General features: G+C 32.1%; 3 protein-coding genes across 4 annotated transcripts; 2 read left to right on the top strand and 1 right to left on the bottom strand.

Moving 5' to 3' along the window:
- Positions 1–513: 513 nt before the first annotated feature.
- Positions 514–5,315, top strand: LOC127066291 (DNA ligase 1-like). Its single transcript, XM_050999818.1, has 2 exons — positions 514–765; positions 1,724–5,315. The coding sequence occupies exons 1-2, from the start codon at positions 514–516 to the stop codon at positions 3,470–3,472; spliced, it is 2,001 nt and encodes a 666-aa protein (XP_050855775.1). The 3' UTR covers positions 3,473–5,315.
- Positions 5,316–5,448: 133 nt separating this feature from the next.
- Positions 5,449–14,924, top strand: LOC127066288 (centrosomal protein of 162 kDa). Of its 2 annotated transcripts, XR_007782351.1 has the most exons (7): positions 5,449–5,802; positions 6,000–6,275; positions 6,353–6,452; positions 6,559–10,124; positions 10,394–10,555; positions 10,617–14,562; positions 14,652–14,924. XR_007782351.1 is itself a non-coding variant. In XM_050999812.1 (6 exons), exons 1-6 carry the CDS (start codon positions 5,764–5,766, stop codon positions 10,839–10,841), a joined length of 4,368 nt encoding a protein of 1,455 aa, XP_050855769.1. In that variant the 5' UTR covers positions 5,449–5,763; the 3' UTR covers positions 10,842–14,924. The 2 variants fall into 2 exon arrangements, 1 of the variants encoding a protein (XP_050855769.1); XM_050999812.1 differs by having other exon boundaries at positions 10,617–14,924.
- Positions 14,925–15,047: 123 nt separating this feature from the next.
- Positions 15,048–19,978, bottom strand: LOC127066289 (trichohyalin-like). The gene is made up of 4 exons (XM_050999813.1): positions 19,847–19,978; positions 19,443–19,607; positions 15,416–19,159; positions 15,048–15,316 (listed from the first exon to the last, which is right to left on the bottom strand). The coding sequence occupies exons 2-4, from the start codon at positions 19,604–19,606 to the stop codon at positions 15,277–15,279; spliced, it is 3,948 nt and encodes a 1,315-aa protein (XP_050855770.1). The 5' UTR covers position 19,607; positions 19,847–19,978; the 3' UTR covers positions 15,048–15,276.
- Between the last annotated feature and the right edge of the window lie 601 nt (positions 19,979–20,579).

The following is a 20,579-nucleotide window of genomic DNA, read 5'->3' as shown; positions in this document are numbered from 1 at the left end:
ACGCCGTAGAAAATGAAAAAAAGAAAAAGTAATAAATATTCAAACCACCATCGAATTAATGGTATTTGATTAACAATAAAAAAGAGAGTAGGAAGGCACATCGATGTTAAATATGGTAAGAGATCTATCAATTCTATTTTCACATGCAACCTACTTCAGCTCGATCCCTTCTTTCGAGTGGCGGCAAAGCGGGACAAAAGCGCGCTTGCGCGATCGACGTTAGAACTAATCATGACTAGAATATTTTCCGTAAAATGCTTGCGGTCAGTACCGATTGACGCGTACATGCGTACGTACGTATGGGGAAAGTAATGGTGGAATCGTAAACTGTGGAAGATTGTATCGTAAATCGTGTAGGGCGTAGGGTAGTAGGAAATAGATTCTAAAGCTTAGTGTTCCATTGGTAGTGCCGTTATCGGGTGGTGAGTGTAGAGCGCGCACTCGGGAAGTCACGTCGAAAAGTACCGAACGAAGGCGAGGATAACCGAGTGAAACCGAACTAAGCCGAATCATATGCGAGATCGTGGCGCGAGGGAGCGACCCACGAGTATCCACGAGCTCGTAACGTCCGCGAGTGAGAGAGCCACCGAGGATCGTTCTTCTTCGTGCTCCTTCGTCACGACGCACGATCGATCGGGCTTTATGGAGACCCTCGAGGCGAGCCACGCGTGCCGCCTATGCGGCAACAAGTCCGGTATCTCCATAAATATCTTCGACAAGAAGAAGAACCACCTCAGAAAGATCAACGCCGTTCTACCGATCATGGTACGTGCCGTTTTTCTCGCAGCCGATGCTGTTATACTCTTACCTATATAACTTAGAAACTTCTTATTCTTTGGCGGGCATAGACGTGGCTATTATTATGGTCCTTTTGCGATATATCCCTATCTTCCGTATCTCTCTCTCTCTCTCTCTCTCTCTCTCTCTCTCTATCTATCTATCTCTCTTTCTCTCTTATTCCCTGTCGATCCTCTTCGCTTTCTTCTTTCCTCTTTTCTTTCTCCTTCCTTCTCCGTTCCTCCTCGCACCTCTCCTCACTTTCATATTCCAACTAGGCTACTTACTCGAATTTACGGTACACGGTAGACGGACACGTCCTCTCGTCGATCCTAATACGATGAAAATCCGATCGAGGGTGAAACAGCGACTCGATATATTCGATCGATGCGCATTGTTAAACTCTTTGAGATAGGAACTCCGTGTACATTCGAGTCAGAAAATAGGCGCGCTTGGATCTTTAAGGGTAGGCCGCCAAAAAGTTAGGTTATCGCGACGTCGCGTCTGCAAAATGTGCTTGTAAACACACAAAGAGCGATAATCAATGACGTTGCGTAATTTTTTGATCGACAAATTACATCTATCGTATATTGATTTTCTTTCTTTTTTTTTTGTCTTGCCAAATATTAAAAATACATAGGTATATCGTGTTCTTTTTTTTTCTTTTCTTTCTTCTTTTTTTTTTTTTATACTTTCTTTCTATCCAGGAGCCATGTTAGATTAGTTTTAGGAATATTACGAAGACGTAAAAATATATATATATTTTTTCCTCGCTCTTGAAAACTTTTCTATAATATTTATCGTCGTTTTAAATATCGTCGAGTACTATCGAAACACGTTCAAATGAGATTTTCGAGATATCGATGAAGGAATTTTCAATTGATATATAACGATAAATTTTGTATTAATCTGTAATATTTGTTAGAAAGGGATCTGTTGATTTCAGGTACACGAGATGGATTTATTGCCGAAGTTGATGTGTCATCTCTGTAGCTTCAAGCTCGAAGAATTTTACAAATTTTATTTGAATTGTTTGAAGACGGATGCACATTTAAAGAGTCAATTGTCCTGGATGAAGAAGAAAGAAGAATCGAAGGAAAGGATCGGTACACCTATGGTACAAATAAAAAATGTTAAGATCAAGGTCGAGCCGATCGATTACGAGATGTACGATTTGGATCCGATCGTTAAGAACGTCGATTATATAGATTCCATGAAATCCAGGACGTTTCCTATGAATAGATCGTCAAGAGCATGTGGGATTCGCGAGAAGATGTCATATAAAACTTATTGTCAATGTTGTTGCGATAAAAAAAATCAAAGGGAACGATCGATATCAAAGGAATATAAAAGATCTTGTCCTACAGAGAAATCTACGAATGACGAAAGAAATGTTGAAACTAGAACCGTTGCTGATGATTCATTGGAAACCATTAGAAACGATATTTTACCTAGTCCGTATTCCAAAAGAATTTCTATAAATAGTTTAACCGAAGGAAAGAACGAAATGATCGGCACGGATATACCTGGGAACGACGATAAGATCTATAGAAATCGTCGCATAAAAGGTGAGGTATTAAGGAATCCCTTGACCTGTATTTTACGACCTAGAAAAATTTCCGTTAATTATGTAGAAACGAGGAAGAAATTACATAGTACCTTTAAAGTGCATAACGGTGCAAAGTCAAGCGACGATGTTCGTAGGACGACGTCGTCCTTGGCCGAGGAGGCAACAACAAGTATTACGCCAACGATAAAAATCGAGAAGGAGGAGGAAGAAGAGATGGAAGAGATGGAGTTGGAAGTAGAGGATGAAGATGAAAATGTGAAAGAGGAGGGTGACGGAGAGATGGAAGAAAAGGAAGAAGAAGAAAAAGAAGAAGAAGAAGAAGAAGAAACGAAGAAGATAACAAATTTCGAAGGGCGCACGTTGAGACCGCGCAAAGGGACGATCGATTATAACGAAAGGAAAAGGAAGACTTTGGATAGTTTGTATCGGCCGTTATCGCACGATATTAATCTTATTAGTGGTAAAAAACAAAAAGTTGAAAATATTACGGACGAATGGAGGAGATTGGAGAAAACGAAACAGAAGACAAAATCTATGGAGAAGAACGTTAAAGTGAAGATAAAGGAAGAAATCATCGACGATCTCGAGAATATACTTGTCGATCATTCCGAGAAGTATAAAACGCGTAAATCGATGAAAAATTCATCCCTAAGTATCGACCCTACCCCTACAAAAATTCTTCCGAAGACTACAGAATCGAAATTCGTACCGACAACGAGTCATCTACGAGAATCTAGGGATAGTTCGCATTTCTCCGATAAATTAGAATCCTTGCCAAAGGTATTAAGCAAATCGAATAAAATAGTCGCGAAATGTAAAAAGAGTTTACCTATGGTAAGCCAATCGTTAAAATATTTAAGGAGTCATAATTTTTATCTTAGAAGTGGTAAAATCAAAAACTTTCCTGCCGATGTCGATATATTGCCAGAGGCATCGAGACGTAACGCGAAACAAGTTAAGTCTCGAAACGATCTAAAGATTAAGAAAGATCTTTCGAATATCGATGATAATTCTTCTTCTAGTACAAATGTTCCTTCATCTGTTAACCTGAAACATTATTGCGAACAATGTAATATAAGTTTCGCAAACAAAGAACTTTACAAGTTGCATTCTTGTTACGGTTGATCTCTCTTTCTCTCTCTGTTTCTCTTTCTGTCTTTTTTTTTTTTCTTTTTTTTTATTTCCTTTCATTTTGTCTTCTCTCTTCTTTTTATTAGGTACGATGATCTCTTCCTTCATTTTTTTTTTCCTTTTTAATTTTTACTTTTATTTCTATTTTGTATTATGATATAGCACAAAGGTTAACGTATTTTTCATTACCCATATGTCGTACACGTATACCATACAACTCAATCGATCGTGCACGTGTATGTGTGCGCGCGCGCGCGTTAACATTTTTATTAAACTATCTAAGAGTTTGTATATACGGAGATTAATATTGACATATCGTGTGTTGAAAAGAGATATATTCGTCGATAGATTATGATAAATGCGTAAGGCCAAAGCAATTGTAAAGTTGATTTTAAAGATAGTACCTTTATATATATTTTTTTCTTCTTCTTTTTTTTTTTTCTTTTTTTCTTCTGATTAACAAGTCGTATCTTAGAGTATTGAGATAATGAACGATAAATACGGACCATACGTACATATATTTTTTTTTGTTTAAAGATGCAAATCATTTACTAATTACTATCATTACTATTTCTTCGTGCAGAAAAATATATAAATACATACATACATACATACATACATACATACAATAAATATAAATATATACATATATACAACACACATATATACATACATATATATATACATACCATACATAAATCATACATACATACATACATACACAATACATACATACATACTTGTTACTTGTTACTTGTTTATCCGTAGAGTATACGGACGTGATACAAATGTAATGCAATACGCTTAAGAATATAAATAGAGATTCACATATCGCCTTTGTAATTGAAAAAAAAAACAAATATATATATATGTATATAAATATTTTATGATAAAGAAAAGATATAAAATAGATTACATGGTTAATTTTTGTGATTTTTGTGATATATATATATATATATATATATATATATATATATATATATATAGTTATGCTACCTGTATGTGTGCGTGTGTCTGGTAACTGGTATGAACAATAAACGAAAAACTTTTTAAAAAGCGAGATTATGTATATTATCACAAAAAAAAAGAAAAGAAAATAGATTTTCTATTTCAAATCGAATTTATAATAGAAACAATCAAATTGCGTATGCGAATTATTCTATCACGAATACAATGTGCATTAAATACCATATAAATCGATGGAATAGGACGATAATTTCGACATTTGCATGTTTTAGTAAAAATATAAAATAGGACGTTTTAAAAGATTGAACACTTAGAGTGTCACGTTTATTCATTCACGATTGAGCGAGAAAGAAAGATGCATATTTTTTACAAGTAAATGTTTAGTAACGTAGTTTTTTTTTTTTAAATTATTTCATTAGATACTTATACGTCGACTGATGATTAAATATTCCTTTTTGTAATGCGATTAGAAAAAAAATTTTAACTTCGATTACCTAAGAAAAATCAAGGTAAACGTTCGTTACATACTTATAAATTTTTAGTCATTGCTAAGACTAACCTGAAAATATACTTGGCACTCCAAGCGTTAATAAAGAAATGAAAGAATAAAAAAAAATGTATAAAAACCTTATCGAACGAATATGGATAAATAAAAAATCGCTGTTTGATCCGACGTTATGGTGAAACAAACAAAAAAAAAAAAGAACAAAAAGGAAAAGAAAAAAAAAAGAAATAATCGTTCTTATCAATGATTGTTTTTAACGTTGGTACTTACTCGTTAGATTACGATCTGTTATTCTTTGATATTTAATCGTAAGACAATCAACAATCGATCGAGGGTTGATCATAAATTAAAATATTTTGTCATTTATTCTATTGTTTAATAAATATTATTTCCCTATTATATATATATATATATATATATATATATATATATATACACACATACATACAATTTCTTTTTTTTTGTAATATGATAATATGAGTTTGTTAAAAAGAATATTCTTTTTACTTTGTCTCACGTGCGAGCGCGGGCGTACGATGATCATTTCGAATTGAATAACTTCTTTTTTTTTTTTTTTTTTGGAAATAATTTTTATCCAGGATAAATACGTTTGATAGCATTTACTTAAAAGATACGGTTAAAAGATACGGCCAGGATAATAAAAAAACAATTTTATAGTACCGAGTAGAGGTCGCTGTGATGTTGCGCACGATTACAAATATCAAACAAACAAAGTGACGCAGGTGTTAATTCACTCAAAAATATGATCGTTTATTGTATTATAGTTTAATATTTGATTGTGCAAAAAGTTGTGATGTTTTCACAGCCAAAAGAATCTCCTTCTGTGGAAGACGTAAGTTATTTTATTATTTTTTAATATTCTTGGATTATAACCTTGAAATTTTTTCGCGAACTTCGAAATAATTTATTTCTTAAGTAAATTATTGCTATTTTATATTTTCATGATATTTTTTATAACGTCTGATTAAAAAAATTATTTTCTTTACTCTTTTCCTTTTTTTTTTTTTTACTATTTAAATCGTTCTACAGTTTACCGAAGACGATTCTTTGGGATCTTCGATAAGTTTGAGCGTAGGTGAAAACTCGATACATATAAAAGAAAAACCTAAATTGGTAAAAGAACCGGAACCTCCACCTGACAGTGAAATAAATCTTGAAGAAAAATGGTGGTTAAAAAGGCCAGATACGCGTCTTGAAATCACAAATACTAAAGCTATAGAAATGAAGACGAAGAAAACACCTACACCTTCACCAGACATAAGTTCTTCTATGAAGGAATTTCTTGAGAAAGAAAAAATGTGCAAAGTGAGGAACAATGATATTCGATTTGTTTTTAATTCAAATATATGCAAGGTTTTTTAATACATTATTTGTACATTTAGATTATGCATAAAAGCGAAGGAGAGGTTAAAGATAAGGACGACACATTATGTGATATACTAGCTTCTGTAGCTTTCGACAAATATCAATCAGATTTTGAAAGTACGTATTATATTACGAGATTGTAATATCTTTTATTTTTTATATATTTTTGTTAAGTATCTTGAGATATTACTCGAACTTTTTCTAATATTTTTCTTTTATACAGATGCGACCGACGAAGATATAGGTAGCATTTTAGAAGAAATGAGCAGAATTGCTGGGGCTTTAAGTCCAAATTCTGCTCCAGACAACGCAAAATCTGGAAGTTCAAGTAAGCATCATACGGAAGAGGAAAAGTCTGTAGAAGAATTGCTAGAAGAGGCTGAAAAACTTGTACTCAAAAATACTAGTAATTTATCAAAGAGCATATCAAAGTCTGAAACTTTAGTTCCTGACAATGATCAAGATAATCAGGAAGATTTAAGTAGAGTTAGAAAATTAGAGGAAGATATTTTTCAGTTGATAAAGGAAGAAGTACATAAGGAATCAGAGAAGATTAAGAAAAGTCCGAAATATGAAAAGAAAAGGGATACTAGTCCTGGAATTGAAGTGGTTTATGAGAATGTCAATGTTTTGCGACCTCCTAAGACATTAGAATTTCAAAGAAAAAAATTTGAAGAACAGAAAGTAGAAATATCTAGTAGTTCTGATTTAGATGATCCGATTGAAAGACATTCAAGATCAGAAGAATTAAAAAGTATTAAAAAAATGAGCGAAAGTAAAGATAGTTTGCAAAAAGAAATAACGGATGTCGATAAAGATTTTTTTGAAAACCTTCTGAAAAGATCTAAAGAAAGGCTAGAAGGTGGCATGTCAGGAAGTTCTAGCTTTGGACAAGAAGATTTTTCACATTTTTTAAAATTGTTACAAGGTCAAAGCGATAAAAAAGAACAAGAATTAAAAGAAACTATTCCAATATATGATCTTTTTTTAAAATCAACAAGAGGAGATGGTATTTCTACTGTGGAGGGACAATCAACTATCGATAAGAGCCCAGAATTTCCAGAGAAAGAAATTTCTGAAATACTGGAGAAGGAACTACCTCATACTCATATTAAAGGAACAGAGCACAAAACGGGTGAACTAGAGTTAAGGGAATCCAAAGAAGTTCAACAGTTAGACGATAGAAAAATAATTGATGCTTCTTATTCTACTAAACGAACGCATGATCAGTTTGTATTACATAAGATAGATCAGACTTCTCCCAAAGTTACTGATACGAACGATGACAATAAAAAAGTTGTCAATTCCAAAAATGAATTGTATACTGTGGGACTTACTCCTAGATTAGAATTGTTTGCAGATGCTATTCCTAAACTCATCGCTGAAAAGTCTAACGAAAATATACAAAAAGAGAATAAATTAGAAAGTGATAAGGAATCCATTATAAAGGAAACTAACACAAAGATTAAAACTAATACAGCCAGTTCGGAAAAAACTTCTCGAGTTAATAGCAAAGATTCTTATCTACGTGATTGGCGGAAACGTGTATCGGATTTGCCAAAAAGTAGTCGTGTTGTTAATGCTCCAGATAATAAGAATCAGAAGAAAGAAATTAGATTCTGTAAATCTAAAAGTTATGATCAAATCTGTAAACCACAATTAAAGAACTCTCAAGAAAATATAAAAGTTCCAAAATCTGCAGACGTTACAAGGAAAGCAAATCCATTAGTAGTTAAGAAATCTCCTATATTGAAACCAAAAATACAATCCAAGCCTGTCTCAAAGTTTTTACCTAGAAGTAAAACTCTCTCACAGTCAAAGGGTGATATAGAAAAAGCTGGTTCCACATTAAGTTTACCATGTAGATCTTCTCAATTTAGATCTTCACCTGAAAGTCCTATGGCTGGTGGTGATACAAAGCAGAACGTAATAAAAAAAGATTGGGAAGCCTCGTGTCGTGAAGAAAAACATAAAAATATTTTATTAAAGCAGCAGTTGGAATCTGAAGTGAAATTATATAAAAGTCAAATAGATAATATGCGTTTGTCTTTTGAGGAAGAGCTGTTTGCATTAAGAAAGGAGAATATAATTTTGAAAGCAAAAATAGATGAACTGTCTTTAAATGAAAAACATGAAAAAATTCATTCAAAGTCGGATGCTAAGGTTATCGTTTTGGAACAAGAGATAGAAAAGCTAGAAAATGTAATTCGTACGTATGAAGCTGAGAATAAAAAGTTGATACAAGATACAAAACGTATGCAGGAAGAAATAAAAAAGTTGCAGCAAAAGCAGAAATCTAGCACATTAGAAATGAACGAAATGCAACGTTTAATAGATCGTATTAAAGATTTAGAGGAAGATGCATTAAAATTAAATTTAGAAGTTTCTGAGCTTAAAGAGAAAAATGCTGATTGTACTTTGAAGAACGATGATTTGATACAACAAAATGGTTTACTTAATGACGAGTTGGAAATGTTTAAAGAACAATTTAGAGCAAAGAATGATTTTATTACAGACAGGTTACAGGCGATGACCAAGGTAGAGGTTGACTTGAAAAAACAAGTGGAAGAACTAAATATAAAATTAAGTTCTAAAAGTGATCAATTACGCACAACAAAATTAGAATTTGAAAAACTTCAACAAAAGGTTCTACCCTTAGAGAAGGAGCTTTTAGAATTTAGAGTTAAGGAAGGTAATCTTCAAGAAAAATTACAGACTGCTAAAAATCACGTTGAACGTGAGAAGCAACTTACACAAAAGTTGAAGGATCAAGTAATACTTGATAACAAAAAAATTATGGATTTAACCAGACAGGTACGTGAAATGGAACGTATTCTTAAAAGAAAAAATCCAGATTCGGTATCTGCTTTAATATTAACTGCTAATTCGGAACAAGACAAAATAGGTACTGAAAAAGTAAAACTTCTTGAAGAGAGAATAGCCGTTCTTGAAAAAGAAATTGAAAGCAAAGAAGATATCTCACAGCAAAAGTTGTTCGACTTGCAGCAAAAGTTTTCTGATATGAAAGAAAAGTATACTTTGCAGATAACAGAATTAGAAGCTAAATTACTAGAAGCAACTGTTGCAAATCAAAAGGTATACAATGATATGTTTACACAAACAACTATTAAAACCAGTGAAAGTAAAGGAGTAGAAACATATAAGAAAGATGAAAGGTCTTTATCAATCGATAAAGAGGAAAGAAAGGATCAAAGAATTGTAAAGGTTGGTCCAAAATCACAAAATCCAAAAGAAGATGCTCATCTGATTGCAACGATACGTGGACTTAAATTGGAACTTTCAAATAAAGATAGGGCAGTTTCTAAGCTTACAAAAGAATATCAGGAGTTACAAAAGACTAATAGACGATTACAGAAAGAACGTGAGAAACTTTTAAATGATCGTAGGACATTCAAAAGTGCAGATCTTGAAAAAGCTAATGCAAAATTGTTGGGTTCGCGATCTACAGAAGGTAATGATCAGAACTCAAACATATATCAAAATGGACATGCGACAGATCAGGGTTCACGATTAACCGCGTCTACTCATAAATTATATGATCCAATGCATTATACAGAAACTACTGACAATGCCTTGATAAAAAAATTATTGAACGATAATGAAATTCTAAAGGAAGAACTGAGCAAAATAAATAAGGACTTCATGGCACTGAAAAACAAGAGACTTCATGATTTGAATCTTCTACAGGAAGAACATGAACGAGAAATGGCTACTCTTGTGAAGGAATATAGCATCAAATTTGGAGATTCTAAAGTGGTAAAATTACAGGTTTGTAGGCTTGCGAATAGCGTTTTTTCTTGTTTTTAATCATTATTCCACGATATTTATATTATATGCTTTACATATAATTTATACATCGGATTAATGTTTATTAATGTTTTACAATTACTTTGTATAATTTGATTTTTTATTCTTCTTCCTATTTTTCTTTCTTTCTCTCTCTTTTTTTTTTTTTAAACTAGCGACTCTATCACTGTATTAATGTTTTAAAATTGTACATTTTGATATTAACTCTATTATAATTTTAAAACTTTTAGGGACAGGTTAATACACAGGTAGCTGTAATTACTCATCTGAAGGAACAAATTGATAAATTAAGGGATTACAAGGAACAGGTGGTTGTGTTAAAGGCTGAACGAGAACATTTAGAGAATAAAGTGAAAACGCTAAATGAGAAAGTTAAATATCTTTCTACACCGGTATGTAAATAGCCGATGTGAGTGGTCTTTCTCATTTCGGTTGATACTCTGTTTGTTATAGGGAACTGAGCAGTTACAATTACTACAGGACAAAATTACAATTCTTCAGCAGAGGCATGAAAGTCGCGAAATGACCTTACAGTCTTTGGTACGTAATTTGCTTAGAAATCGTACGCAGTGTAAAGACTGTAAGAATGAAAAGGGTAAAAATCGACAGCTTTGTTACTTTCGCCAAGAACTTGATCATATTCTTGCAATGTTACAAGAAATTGCCAATTCTCATTAACGCTGACACGCATTTAATGTGTCTTTTCAAAGTGCCCATAAGACTGTTGTTAAGCACGTGATTGTAACATCACATAATGTCATATATGTGGTGCTTGTTTCGTTTGTCGATCGATATGATTTGTTTCGTATGAATCACGTCGAGGAAAAACCATGGCCAAAGTCTAACGTCCATGATATAATTAATATTAGCTTTAGCCGTGTATTTTTCTTTTCTCGCTATTGCATCAATCGATGTTGAGACTATTACAGAAGTTTTATCGCCGCGAATATAAATATCAAGAAACTTCTTATGAAAATCGATGAGATTTTTCATCACTGCCAAAGATACGACTACTAATAAGATAGTAGTTACTATATAGCTATCAACGAAGTTATATACGTTATTAAATCTCCTTGTCTTCTCTCTTATGCCTGCTTGCCATTTTATATATATATATATATATATATATATATATATATATATATATATATATGCAACGAGTTAGCCAAAATAATAATAAGTTAAAAGCTTTGATTTTGACAAATTTACAAATTTATTTTTAATAACAGGATCAAGAATATTAATTTATTTACTTTATATTAGCCATACATTAGCATTAAATGTGTTCCAACCTTTTGGATTTCAAATTTATAAACACATGTATACGTGAAATGTTAATTATTCGTTATTTTATTAACTGCGACTCGACGAAGTAATAGATTGCGTCACTACATAGAGATTTACTTACACGTCTATCTTCCAGAGTTAGGTAGAATCTAGTTTTTTATAATGTCCTTTCTTGAAGATTGTTGTAAATAGTTGTCATCTTCTTCAGAATTATATTTATGTCATATTTATCCGAGTTCCATTCATACTCGGTATTTCATAATCAACGAATTCATATTTGCGGTTGTATCATTCGTACCAGAGTGAAGGAACTCATTCATTGCTAAAAGACTCTACGCATTTGTAGTTTAAATGATCTCGCCAAAGTAGATGTATTTATATATAGCACACATACATATAAACAATCGCACAATTTAACGCATTCCGGCCTCCATAGTGTAATGAAGAATTCATCAGAGATGTATATTTTATTTATTCTAATTAGAAAATTCAAATTTTCATCTAAATGTATAACTTAAGCTAATTAAGTGGAGCGATTACACGAGTCGAATTCTTTTTCTAGTATACGGTGTACGAATAGTATAAAATAAAATAAAAAAGAAAAAAAAAAAGAGAAAAAAGATAGAAAACAAAAAAGACAGAAAAAAAATTGCAAAATTTCTGTCTCGTGTAATCGCTGCTTGTTTTTATTAAAAAAGAACCTGTTGATATATTCCATGATTAATGTGCTACATCACGAAGTTTCGCTACTACGTTATTCAATTATATTATTATTCGTATAGGTGAAACTAAAGATTGATAGTAGAACGAACTTAAATGGTTTTTCAAGTTTGTACATATCTACTTGAGCCAGTTTAATAGTTCTATATGACAAATATTATTCTTAATATATTTACTATCAAACTATCCTTCGTAATATTTTTTCAAATAGTTGGATGTATCGATTTTTTCTACTTTTTTTTTTTTTTAATTTATGATTCGTATAGATCACTTTTTCAATACGAGAAATTGTATATTTAAATATTCGAGAGATGAAAAGAATGAAAATCATGTTACATATTGTGTATAACATTGTTTTATAAAGTGTATCTGATCTATTTCTAGATTAGATAACATTGTCTTCAAATTTCTTTAGATATAAGAGTGTAACGATAATTTCGAAAATATATGAAAAAGTAATGTCCAGTATGTTCTTTTTCTTTTTTGAAGAAGAAGAAGAAGAAGAAGAAAAAAAGAAGACACGACTGTTGAGAAAATTATCTTCTTTTTTTCAAATGTGATTTGATATGAACAAATAAAATAATGGAAAGACTTAGCACAAAATTGTAGTTTCGAGTAGTTGATAGGAAACATTTATAGGATACGTTATATTAAACAATTTTATATATACGTAATTAAATCAAAAATAATAATCCATGACTTGTACAATTTTTAATTTATGGCTAGAACGTACATACTGTTGAATTTTAGGATAAATCAAAACGATTTTAATTGTGTTTTATTTTGGATAAACTTTATCAAATTTATATCTGTGTAGATTCTATTATTTTTATTTACAATACGTATATATATATATATATATATATATATATATATATATATATATATATATGTATGTATGTATGTATATATATATATATCGTATTATTGCTTTCTGAATCATAAATAATAAAATACTTTTCTAGCGATTGCCTTCATACTTAGTGTTCGTTCGAAATATTTGTTTGATATTAGTAACAATTTTTATAATCCAAATACTTGAACGAACACATTACTCATGATAAAAAATATGTGATAAAATAATAGCGTGTTATTTAATACTTATAATGTTCATATTAATTATATTTCACATACTATGTTAGCTTAATAATAAAATTTCTAAATTTGCTAGAGTACTACTTATAAAATATAATTGGATGAACGATAGACTTCTTTTAACACTGAATATTAATTTATGTAGAAACATTTATTTGTTTAATCAGTTTTGAATGAATATTCCATTGAATCTTCAATTAATATACATCGATTTTTACAATCAACAATTTACGAGTTCAATGATCTATATGTATTAGCTATATATTTCCACATTCTTTCGTTTTAATTACTTCTTGTAAAATCTTTAATATGCAAAGTATAAAAATAATAATCGATACGGGATTGTACATAAAGATTATATAATAGCAATAAAAAAGTCCAGAGGGTGATAATATGAAAATAGCATTATGTTTCAAAACAATATTTAATACATAAATCATAAAAATAAACAATATAAATATATAGAAAATTATGAACAAATATTATAATGAATATAAATCTTAATTCACCATTTTTCGATGTCCCGTTTATCTTGGAAAATTGGTATATTTTATAAAAAACTATATCAAAAAAGTTCTTTTACAGATTTCTTTAATATAAAGAGATACATCATATCGTATCAATTATTTTTTTTTTTGTAGATTTAATGGCGGAGGAAATTTTAAAGTCAAATTAATACTTTTAGATGAAATTACATTCTTTTCATAGTTCGATGAACATTTGATGAGAAAAATGTTCAACGACATGCCATATGAAGTCATTATTATTATTAAAAAATATTATAAATTTTTAAATAATTAAAGAGTATCGCTGGTTGTTAGATGTTAGGTTGCATACTGTAAGGAATTTTTTTTATCTCTTTTTGTGGTTCTTCAATCACCGATCCAAGTAAAAAAATTTATTTCGTAAAAAGTTCGGCTTTACATCTTTATAAACGGAATACTCTTTATACATATATACGTGTTCTACTTTTCTATCCATCCGGATATAATTCTTCTTTTATACATTTTAGAAAAAGCTAGGTTTTATCTTTTCTATTGTTGTACGTCGTTTTACTACTTGCTCAACCGAGCGTTTCTCCAAAGAAATCTATTTTGAAACATATACAAACTTTGGGACGTTTGCAGACAATATTTTCTTCTTCAAAAAAATCTAAAGTAACCAGTAGTAAACTTCAAACTATTATTATAACTTTTATTCAATCTATTATTATAAAAGAAAATTTATGACCCACAATATCTTAGTTTTACAGTTTTACAGTACTGGAATTTTAAGATCAAAGAATTAAGAAAGGAGAGTAAGTCTGTGATTTTTCATTTCTAAATGCAGTTAAAATAAATCAAACAAATATGAAAAAGAAAAATAATTTATTATTTTCCCTTTCAGTTGGCCGGTATAATCAAATAAATTGTAGATGTTTACAAGATTTGGAAACTAACGATGACAATGAAAATACTTACGAGAAAATAGAAGCTATTATTAAAAAAGAAAAAAGATTAGAATACGTATTTAGATGTTTTGTAGAGAAGCCATCTTTACGTGGCACCAGTATATCAAACGTTATTATGATTTCCATATGATCTTGTAATATAAAAAATGAAATATTCTCAATAATTGTATAGAAAGATGATTTCATTCGTTCCTAGACTGTTTGGCCAAACTTTACATTCTCTGTTTTATATGAATAAATTTATAAATATGTGTAAAATAATGTCATTTAATAGTATAAATTCTAATGTATAGGATATAAAATTAAGGTATAGGAATGAAGATATAGAAACAGATATTACTTTCGTTTGAACAATTTATTCGCACAAAAAATATACTTCATATATATATATATTACTTTGTTATTTCTTTGTGTTCTACATTAACTGCATAGACGAATATTTGCAGATATACTCTAATATATATAGATAACATATAAATAATATGTAGATATATTACAGCAACGACGAGCAGGTTCATAGAAGTAGCATGTTAGAAGTAGCAAAGTATCGACGTAAAATCTTTACCATAATGCAAATTTGCGAATACTTTCCATTAGATTACTGTAAAATAATGAAGAAACATTGAAATATTGCATATAGATATTAATACGATTAGTAGATTAATAGTATTTATGAAATAACTTATTTAACTTGACTTACCCTGTAAAAAGTTTATTATTTTTAGACATCGATGATCCATATAAGATACAAATGATGATTATGAAAGTTTGTCGTATAATTTCAAAAGAGGAATCATAGTTCGAGAGGACGTTCGTTTTTAGTAAGTTCGCTATCATTCTAGTTTTCCTTCCGTATTCGTTATTTCTGAATTCTTGAGACATTATCAGAGTTCGGCGATTTGTATTAAATAATCGTCTGGTCTTCGCTCCTTCTCTTATTAAATCTAATCGATCACGATCGATCATAGGAACGAAAATCGTATTTCGATGATAAGTAGACGTTTCAGAGGTCCTGCTTTTTTCACGAAGAGAATTAGATTGTCTAAGATCGACTGATCTTCGATACGAAGATCTCTTGTTAACGTTGTTTCGAGATCGTTCGATCAATTTAAAGCCTATATCAAAATCGACATTTTCTTCTCGGTTAAGTGGATCGATGTATCGTATTTGTGAATCGTTATGTCGCGTTACTATCAAATTCGAACGAACATTTCTACGTTGATCACGGGATCGTAATTCCATAGAACGTTCTATTTTACCGGCCAAGCTAGGATCATTGGATTTACGTCTTTCGTCGATCGTCCTTTCGATTTTTCTATTATATCGTTCTTGAATCCTTGTATTGAAACGTCGTCGTTCTTGGAGATTAGTCGTACGAAGTAAAACGGAAGTTCGTGCAAGATTTTCTCGTTGTCGTCGAGTGTCTCGTCGGTCGGTCGATAAAACAGATGATCTACGATCGTTGTCCGTTCCGAAGCGCCTACTTTCGACAGATTCGCGTCTTTCGTTGGAATTCAATCGATTTAAATTATCGAACGAGCGGCTTAATCTTTTTCCTTGCTTGGAAACTTGATATTCTCGTGCAACAAATGATCTACGATCCGAAATTTCGGGTGTTAATGTTCTTGAAATGCGACGTTGTCCGTATTGCGTTCGTCTTCGTTCCACAAATGAAATCTCATCGGCGATTTCTCCTAGGGTTGATCTACGTTCGGTCAATTTTTCGTTCGATCGTTTGTTCGAGAAACGTTCGATTCTATTCGTACGATCTAAGGATCGATCGAGAGAGTAACGAAGAGAATTTCGAAGATTTTCAATATTTGAAGATCGAATCGTACGTCTCGGAGTGTTAACTTCGCGACGATTTAGTTTCGGTGTTTCCATAATTCGGCGGTTCAATAGAATATTGCGTTGTTCGTTGTTATCTCTAGATTCCGACGATCTATCGACTCTAGTACGATCGATTTCTCTTCGAGAATTTCGATCAGAGAACGGAGATCGTGATAAACGGTTAACAAGTTCGCGTCTATTATCACGGCGATCTATATATTCGGATGCACGATCAATTGATATTCTACGTTCTAAATCGAGATGTCTGTTATTGCGATTTAATGTGTTCGTATTTCGTCGGTCGACCGAACGAGTACGACGATCGTGGAGTTTGCGATCTTCGTTATCGATCATTCTTCGTTCAAATCGTGAATTCTCGAGTCTGTTACCAGATTGTTGCCGTTCCAACGAATTAAATCTTATGTTTCTAATTTCAGATCGGAAATTTTTTCGATCGGCTGGTGTATTATCGCGAGAGGTAGATTTTCTAATTTTTAACGAGTTCGAAAGAATTGATTCTCGATCGTATCGATTTTCCTGGATCTTTCGGGTTCGTGTTCGGTCGGTCATACTTAACGATCGACGTTCGCGATTAAGAGTGTCAAGTCGGCTATTTCTACGTTCTGTGTCTACATTTGATTGACGTTCGCGATTAGAAATATCGAGTCTGGAATTTTTGCGTTCTGCGTCTACGCTTGATCGACGTTCACGATTAAAAATTTCGAGTCGAGAATTTCTACGTTCGATGGCTAGGCTTGATTCGCGTTGTCTATTAACAGTATCAAGTCGAGAATTTCTACGTTCTGCGCTTATATCCAATCGACGTTCGCGATTTAAAGTATTGGCTCGAGAATTTCTACGTTCTGCGTCTACGTTTGATCGACGTTCGCGATTAAAAATATCAAGTCGAGAATTTCTACGTTCGGTGGTTAGGCTCGATCTACGTTGCTTATTGACAATGTCAAGTCGAGAAATTCTACGTTCTGCACTTACACCCAATCGACGTTCGCGATTTAAAGTATCGACTCGAGAATTTCTACGTTCTGCGTCTATAATTGATTCACGTTGGCTATTAACAGTATCAAGTCGAGAATTTCTACGTTCTGCATTCACATCCAATCGACGTTCGCGATTAAAAGTATCAAGTCGGGAATTTCTACGTTCTACGCTTAAGTTCGATCCACGTTCGGTATTAACAGTACTAAGTCTCGAATTTCTACGTTCTACGTTTACATCCAATCGACGTTCGCGATTTAAAGTATTGGCTCGAGAATTTCTACGTTCTGCGTCCATATTTGATCGACGTTCGCGATTAAAAGTATCAAGTCGAGAATTTTTACGTTCGGTCGTTAGGCTTGATCCACGTTGTCTATTAATAATATCAAGTCGAGAATTTCTACGTTCTGCGCTTACATCCAATCGACGTTCGCGATTTAAAGTATCAAGTCGAGAATTTCTACGTTCTGTGTTTAAGTTCGATCCACGTTGTATATTAACGGTATCAAGTCGAGAATTTCTACGTTCTGCGCTTATATCCAATCGACGTTCGCGATTTAAAGTATTTGCTCGAGAATTTTTACGTTCTTCACTTACGCTGAGTCGACGTTCGCGATTAAAAGTATCAAGTCGAGAATTTCTACGTTCTGTGTTTAAGTTCGATCCACGTTGTATATTAACGGTATCAAGTCGAGAATTTCTACGTTCTGCGCTTATATCCAATCGACGTTCGCGATTTAAAGTATTTGCTCGAGAATTTTTACGTTCTTCATTTACGCTCAGTCGACGTTCGCGATTTAAAGTATTGATTCGAGAATTCCTACGTTCTGTGCTTACACTCGATCGACGTTCGCGATTTAAATTATCCATTCGAGAATTCCTACGTTCTGCATCTACATTCGATCGACGGTCCAAACTATCGATTCGAGAATTTCTACGATCGTTAGCATATCGTTCTTTTATCAAACGCCGTTCCATATTTTCCCTTCTGAATTCTTGTCTTTCTACAGAGTTCGATCTACGATCTTGAGTCCTTTCTCGAATACTTTTTTGATTCTCCCTGATCGTTCGACTTTCAATGTTTTCTCGAAGATGTCCTCTGATCTCTCTTTTTTCGATAGCTCGAGAATTGAACTTTCTACGTGTGTCTATTTCGAATCGTTCTCTTCGTTCTTTCAATTCACGATTATCAAGAGTTCTTTGTCCGTCTGTTCGTTTGATTCCATGTTCCTCGCGACGTTCCATAGACCGAGATCTATCATTGGACAATCTTCTTGATAGTTTTCTCGTACGATCCGTTACATCTCGAGTCATTTCCGAATTTGGCGAATAACGATAAGACAATCGAACGTTTTCAATCCTTGAATCGACTCGTTCCAAAGAACGTGACAGTCTCTTTGTTGGATAGAAAGAACGTTCGTTCATCGTTCTATGCCTTCTTTCTAAAAGTGTGTTCCTATTGATACACGATTCGGTCGATTTTTTACGCTCGACTCGAACGATATCGGAACCGATTTCTTTCCTTTCATTATTTTTCAAAGCGAGATTTTGTTTTTCCGAAAGACCAAGACAGATCGAAGATGTTGCCAAAGGATTCAAATTCGGGCAAACGTCCACGCTGGAAAATCCATGATATTTTGAAATTAAATGTATAGAAATATAAAGGAACTTATTTGTATTTTTCTTTTTTATTTTTTAGAATAAACAAAAAAATAGAATTATTAAATATTTTTATCACACATATATATATATGTATGTGTGTGATAAAATATATATATATAATATATATATAATATATATATGTATATATATGTATGTATGTATATAAATTAAATGAAAATATGAAAGATGAATTATCGAATTCTTTAAATATAATATTATAATAACGAAAGGAAATATACTTATGAGGGGCACGATGAAGGAGTTCAGGACCAGTCAGACTTCCTGCTTGTCCTTCTCTATCTCTAGCTACCAAACCGAAAGTCACGCATGCCAGTGATACTAGCAGTAAGCCGATATACTGCCAGGACCGCACGGGTAAGACCACGTGCCTTGTACGCCTCATTCTACGTTAAAATGATATTAGTTTGTATAAATACTTAAATATTTGACTTAAAGATGAATATCATATTCATAACACTCATCACACAGTGTTTTAATACAAAAGATAAGACAGATTTTACTTTAATCTTTTTCTTTTAATAAATTTTTCATAAAATCTTATGTCTATATGAAGATTACAAAGTGTCTTCGAGATAAAATATTCGAGAAAAATATTCGAGATAATAAAGAAGTTTTTATTTACCTGTACTGATTAGAAATTTGATGATTTCTAAGATCTTCGTTTTCGTCTCTTTGGAGAAGAAAATGTTGAAACTCGGAAGATGTTCTTCCTCTGAGCTCTGGAGAGCTGCTGATGCTGCTAGTCCCGAGGGTTCTCCTTTTATACAGGCAGATACGCTCTGTAAATTCGATGAAAACACAATTTCGTGCTTATCAGCTCAGGCCACATGGGACCTCGTGCAACAGGGTGCGAATAGTTGCGAGGGTGGCTAATGTTACGAACGGAAAGATTGAGAAACTCATACGGTATTGGTTAACCAGGTAGAAAATTACTAACCGTTATCTACGTTCTGTCGATATTCCAAACTCGATGAAATTTCTCTGTGCGTGGGTGCTTTTACGTCAAACTGTCCTTTTAATACTCTTTTTTTTTTTTTTTTGAAAAGAATTTCTATCATCGTGAACATAGATTATTGTTCTTGTTGTTATTATTATTATTATTATTATTATTATTATTATTATTATTATTATTATTATTATTATTATTATTATTATTATTATTATTATTATTATTATTCATTTTTCTTTTCTTTTTTTTATCTAATCGACTACCAGCGGGAGGTAGAACGAAGCCAGCTTCCATTTTATTTTGAGTGAAAAAATCTACGTTTCTACGGTGTATGCTTTGATTATTATACTTTTTTAATATTATAATATTTTGAATATTTTAATTTGTAATATAATTTTATTTCTTT

Source organism: Vespula vulgaris, chromosome 9, assembly GCF_905475345.1.
Source record: "Vespula vulgaris chromosome 9, iyVesVulg1.1, whole genome shotgun sequence".
NCBI lineage: Eukaryota > Metazoa > Arthropoda > Insecta > Hymenoptera > Vespidae > Vespula > Vespula vulgaris.
This window is presented reverse-complemented; position numbering and strand designations above follow the sequence as displayed.

Coding starts and splice junctions, on each gene's coding strand:
- LOC127066291 (XM_050999818.1), top strand. CDS start 514: ATGCGAGATCGTGGCGCGAGGGAGCGACCCACGAGTATCCACGAGCTC. Junction 766..1,723: donor ACGCCGTTCTACCGATCATG/GTACGTGCCGTT, acceptor TGTTGATTTCAG/GTACACGAGATGGATTTATT.
- LOC127066288 (XM_050999812.1), top strand. CDS start 5,764: ATGTTTTCACAGCCAAAAGAATCTCCTTCTGTGGAAGAC. Junction 6,276..6,352: donor AGAAAGAAAAAATGTGCAAA/GTGAGGAACAAT, acceptor TTGTACATTTAG/ATTATGCATAAAAGCGAAGG. Junction 10,556..10,616: donor TTAAATATCTTTCTACACCG/GTATGTAAATAG, acceptor TGTTTGTTATAG/GGAACTGAGCAGTTACAATT.
- LOC127066289 (XM_050999813.1), bottom strand. CDS start 19,606: ATGAGGCGTACAAGGCACGTGGTCTTACCCGTGCGGTCCTGGCAGTAT. Junction 19,160..19,442: donor CTTCATCGTGCCCCTCATAA/GTATATTTCCTT, acceptor TGGATTTTCCAG/CGTGGACGTTTGCCCGAATT. Junction 15,317..15,415: donor AATAATAAACTTTTTACAGG/GTAAGTCAAGTT, acceptor ATTATTTTACAG/TAATCTAATGGAAAGTATTC.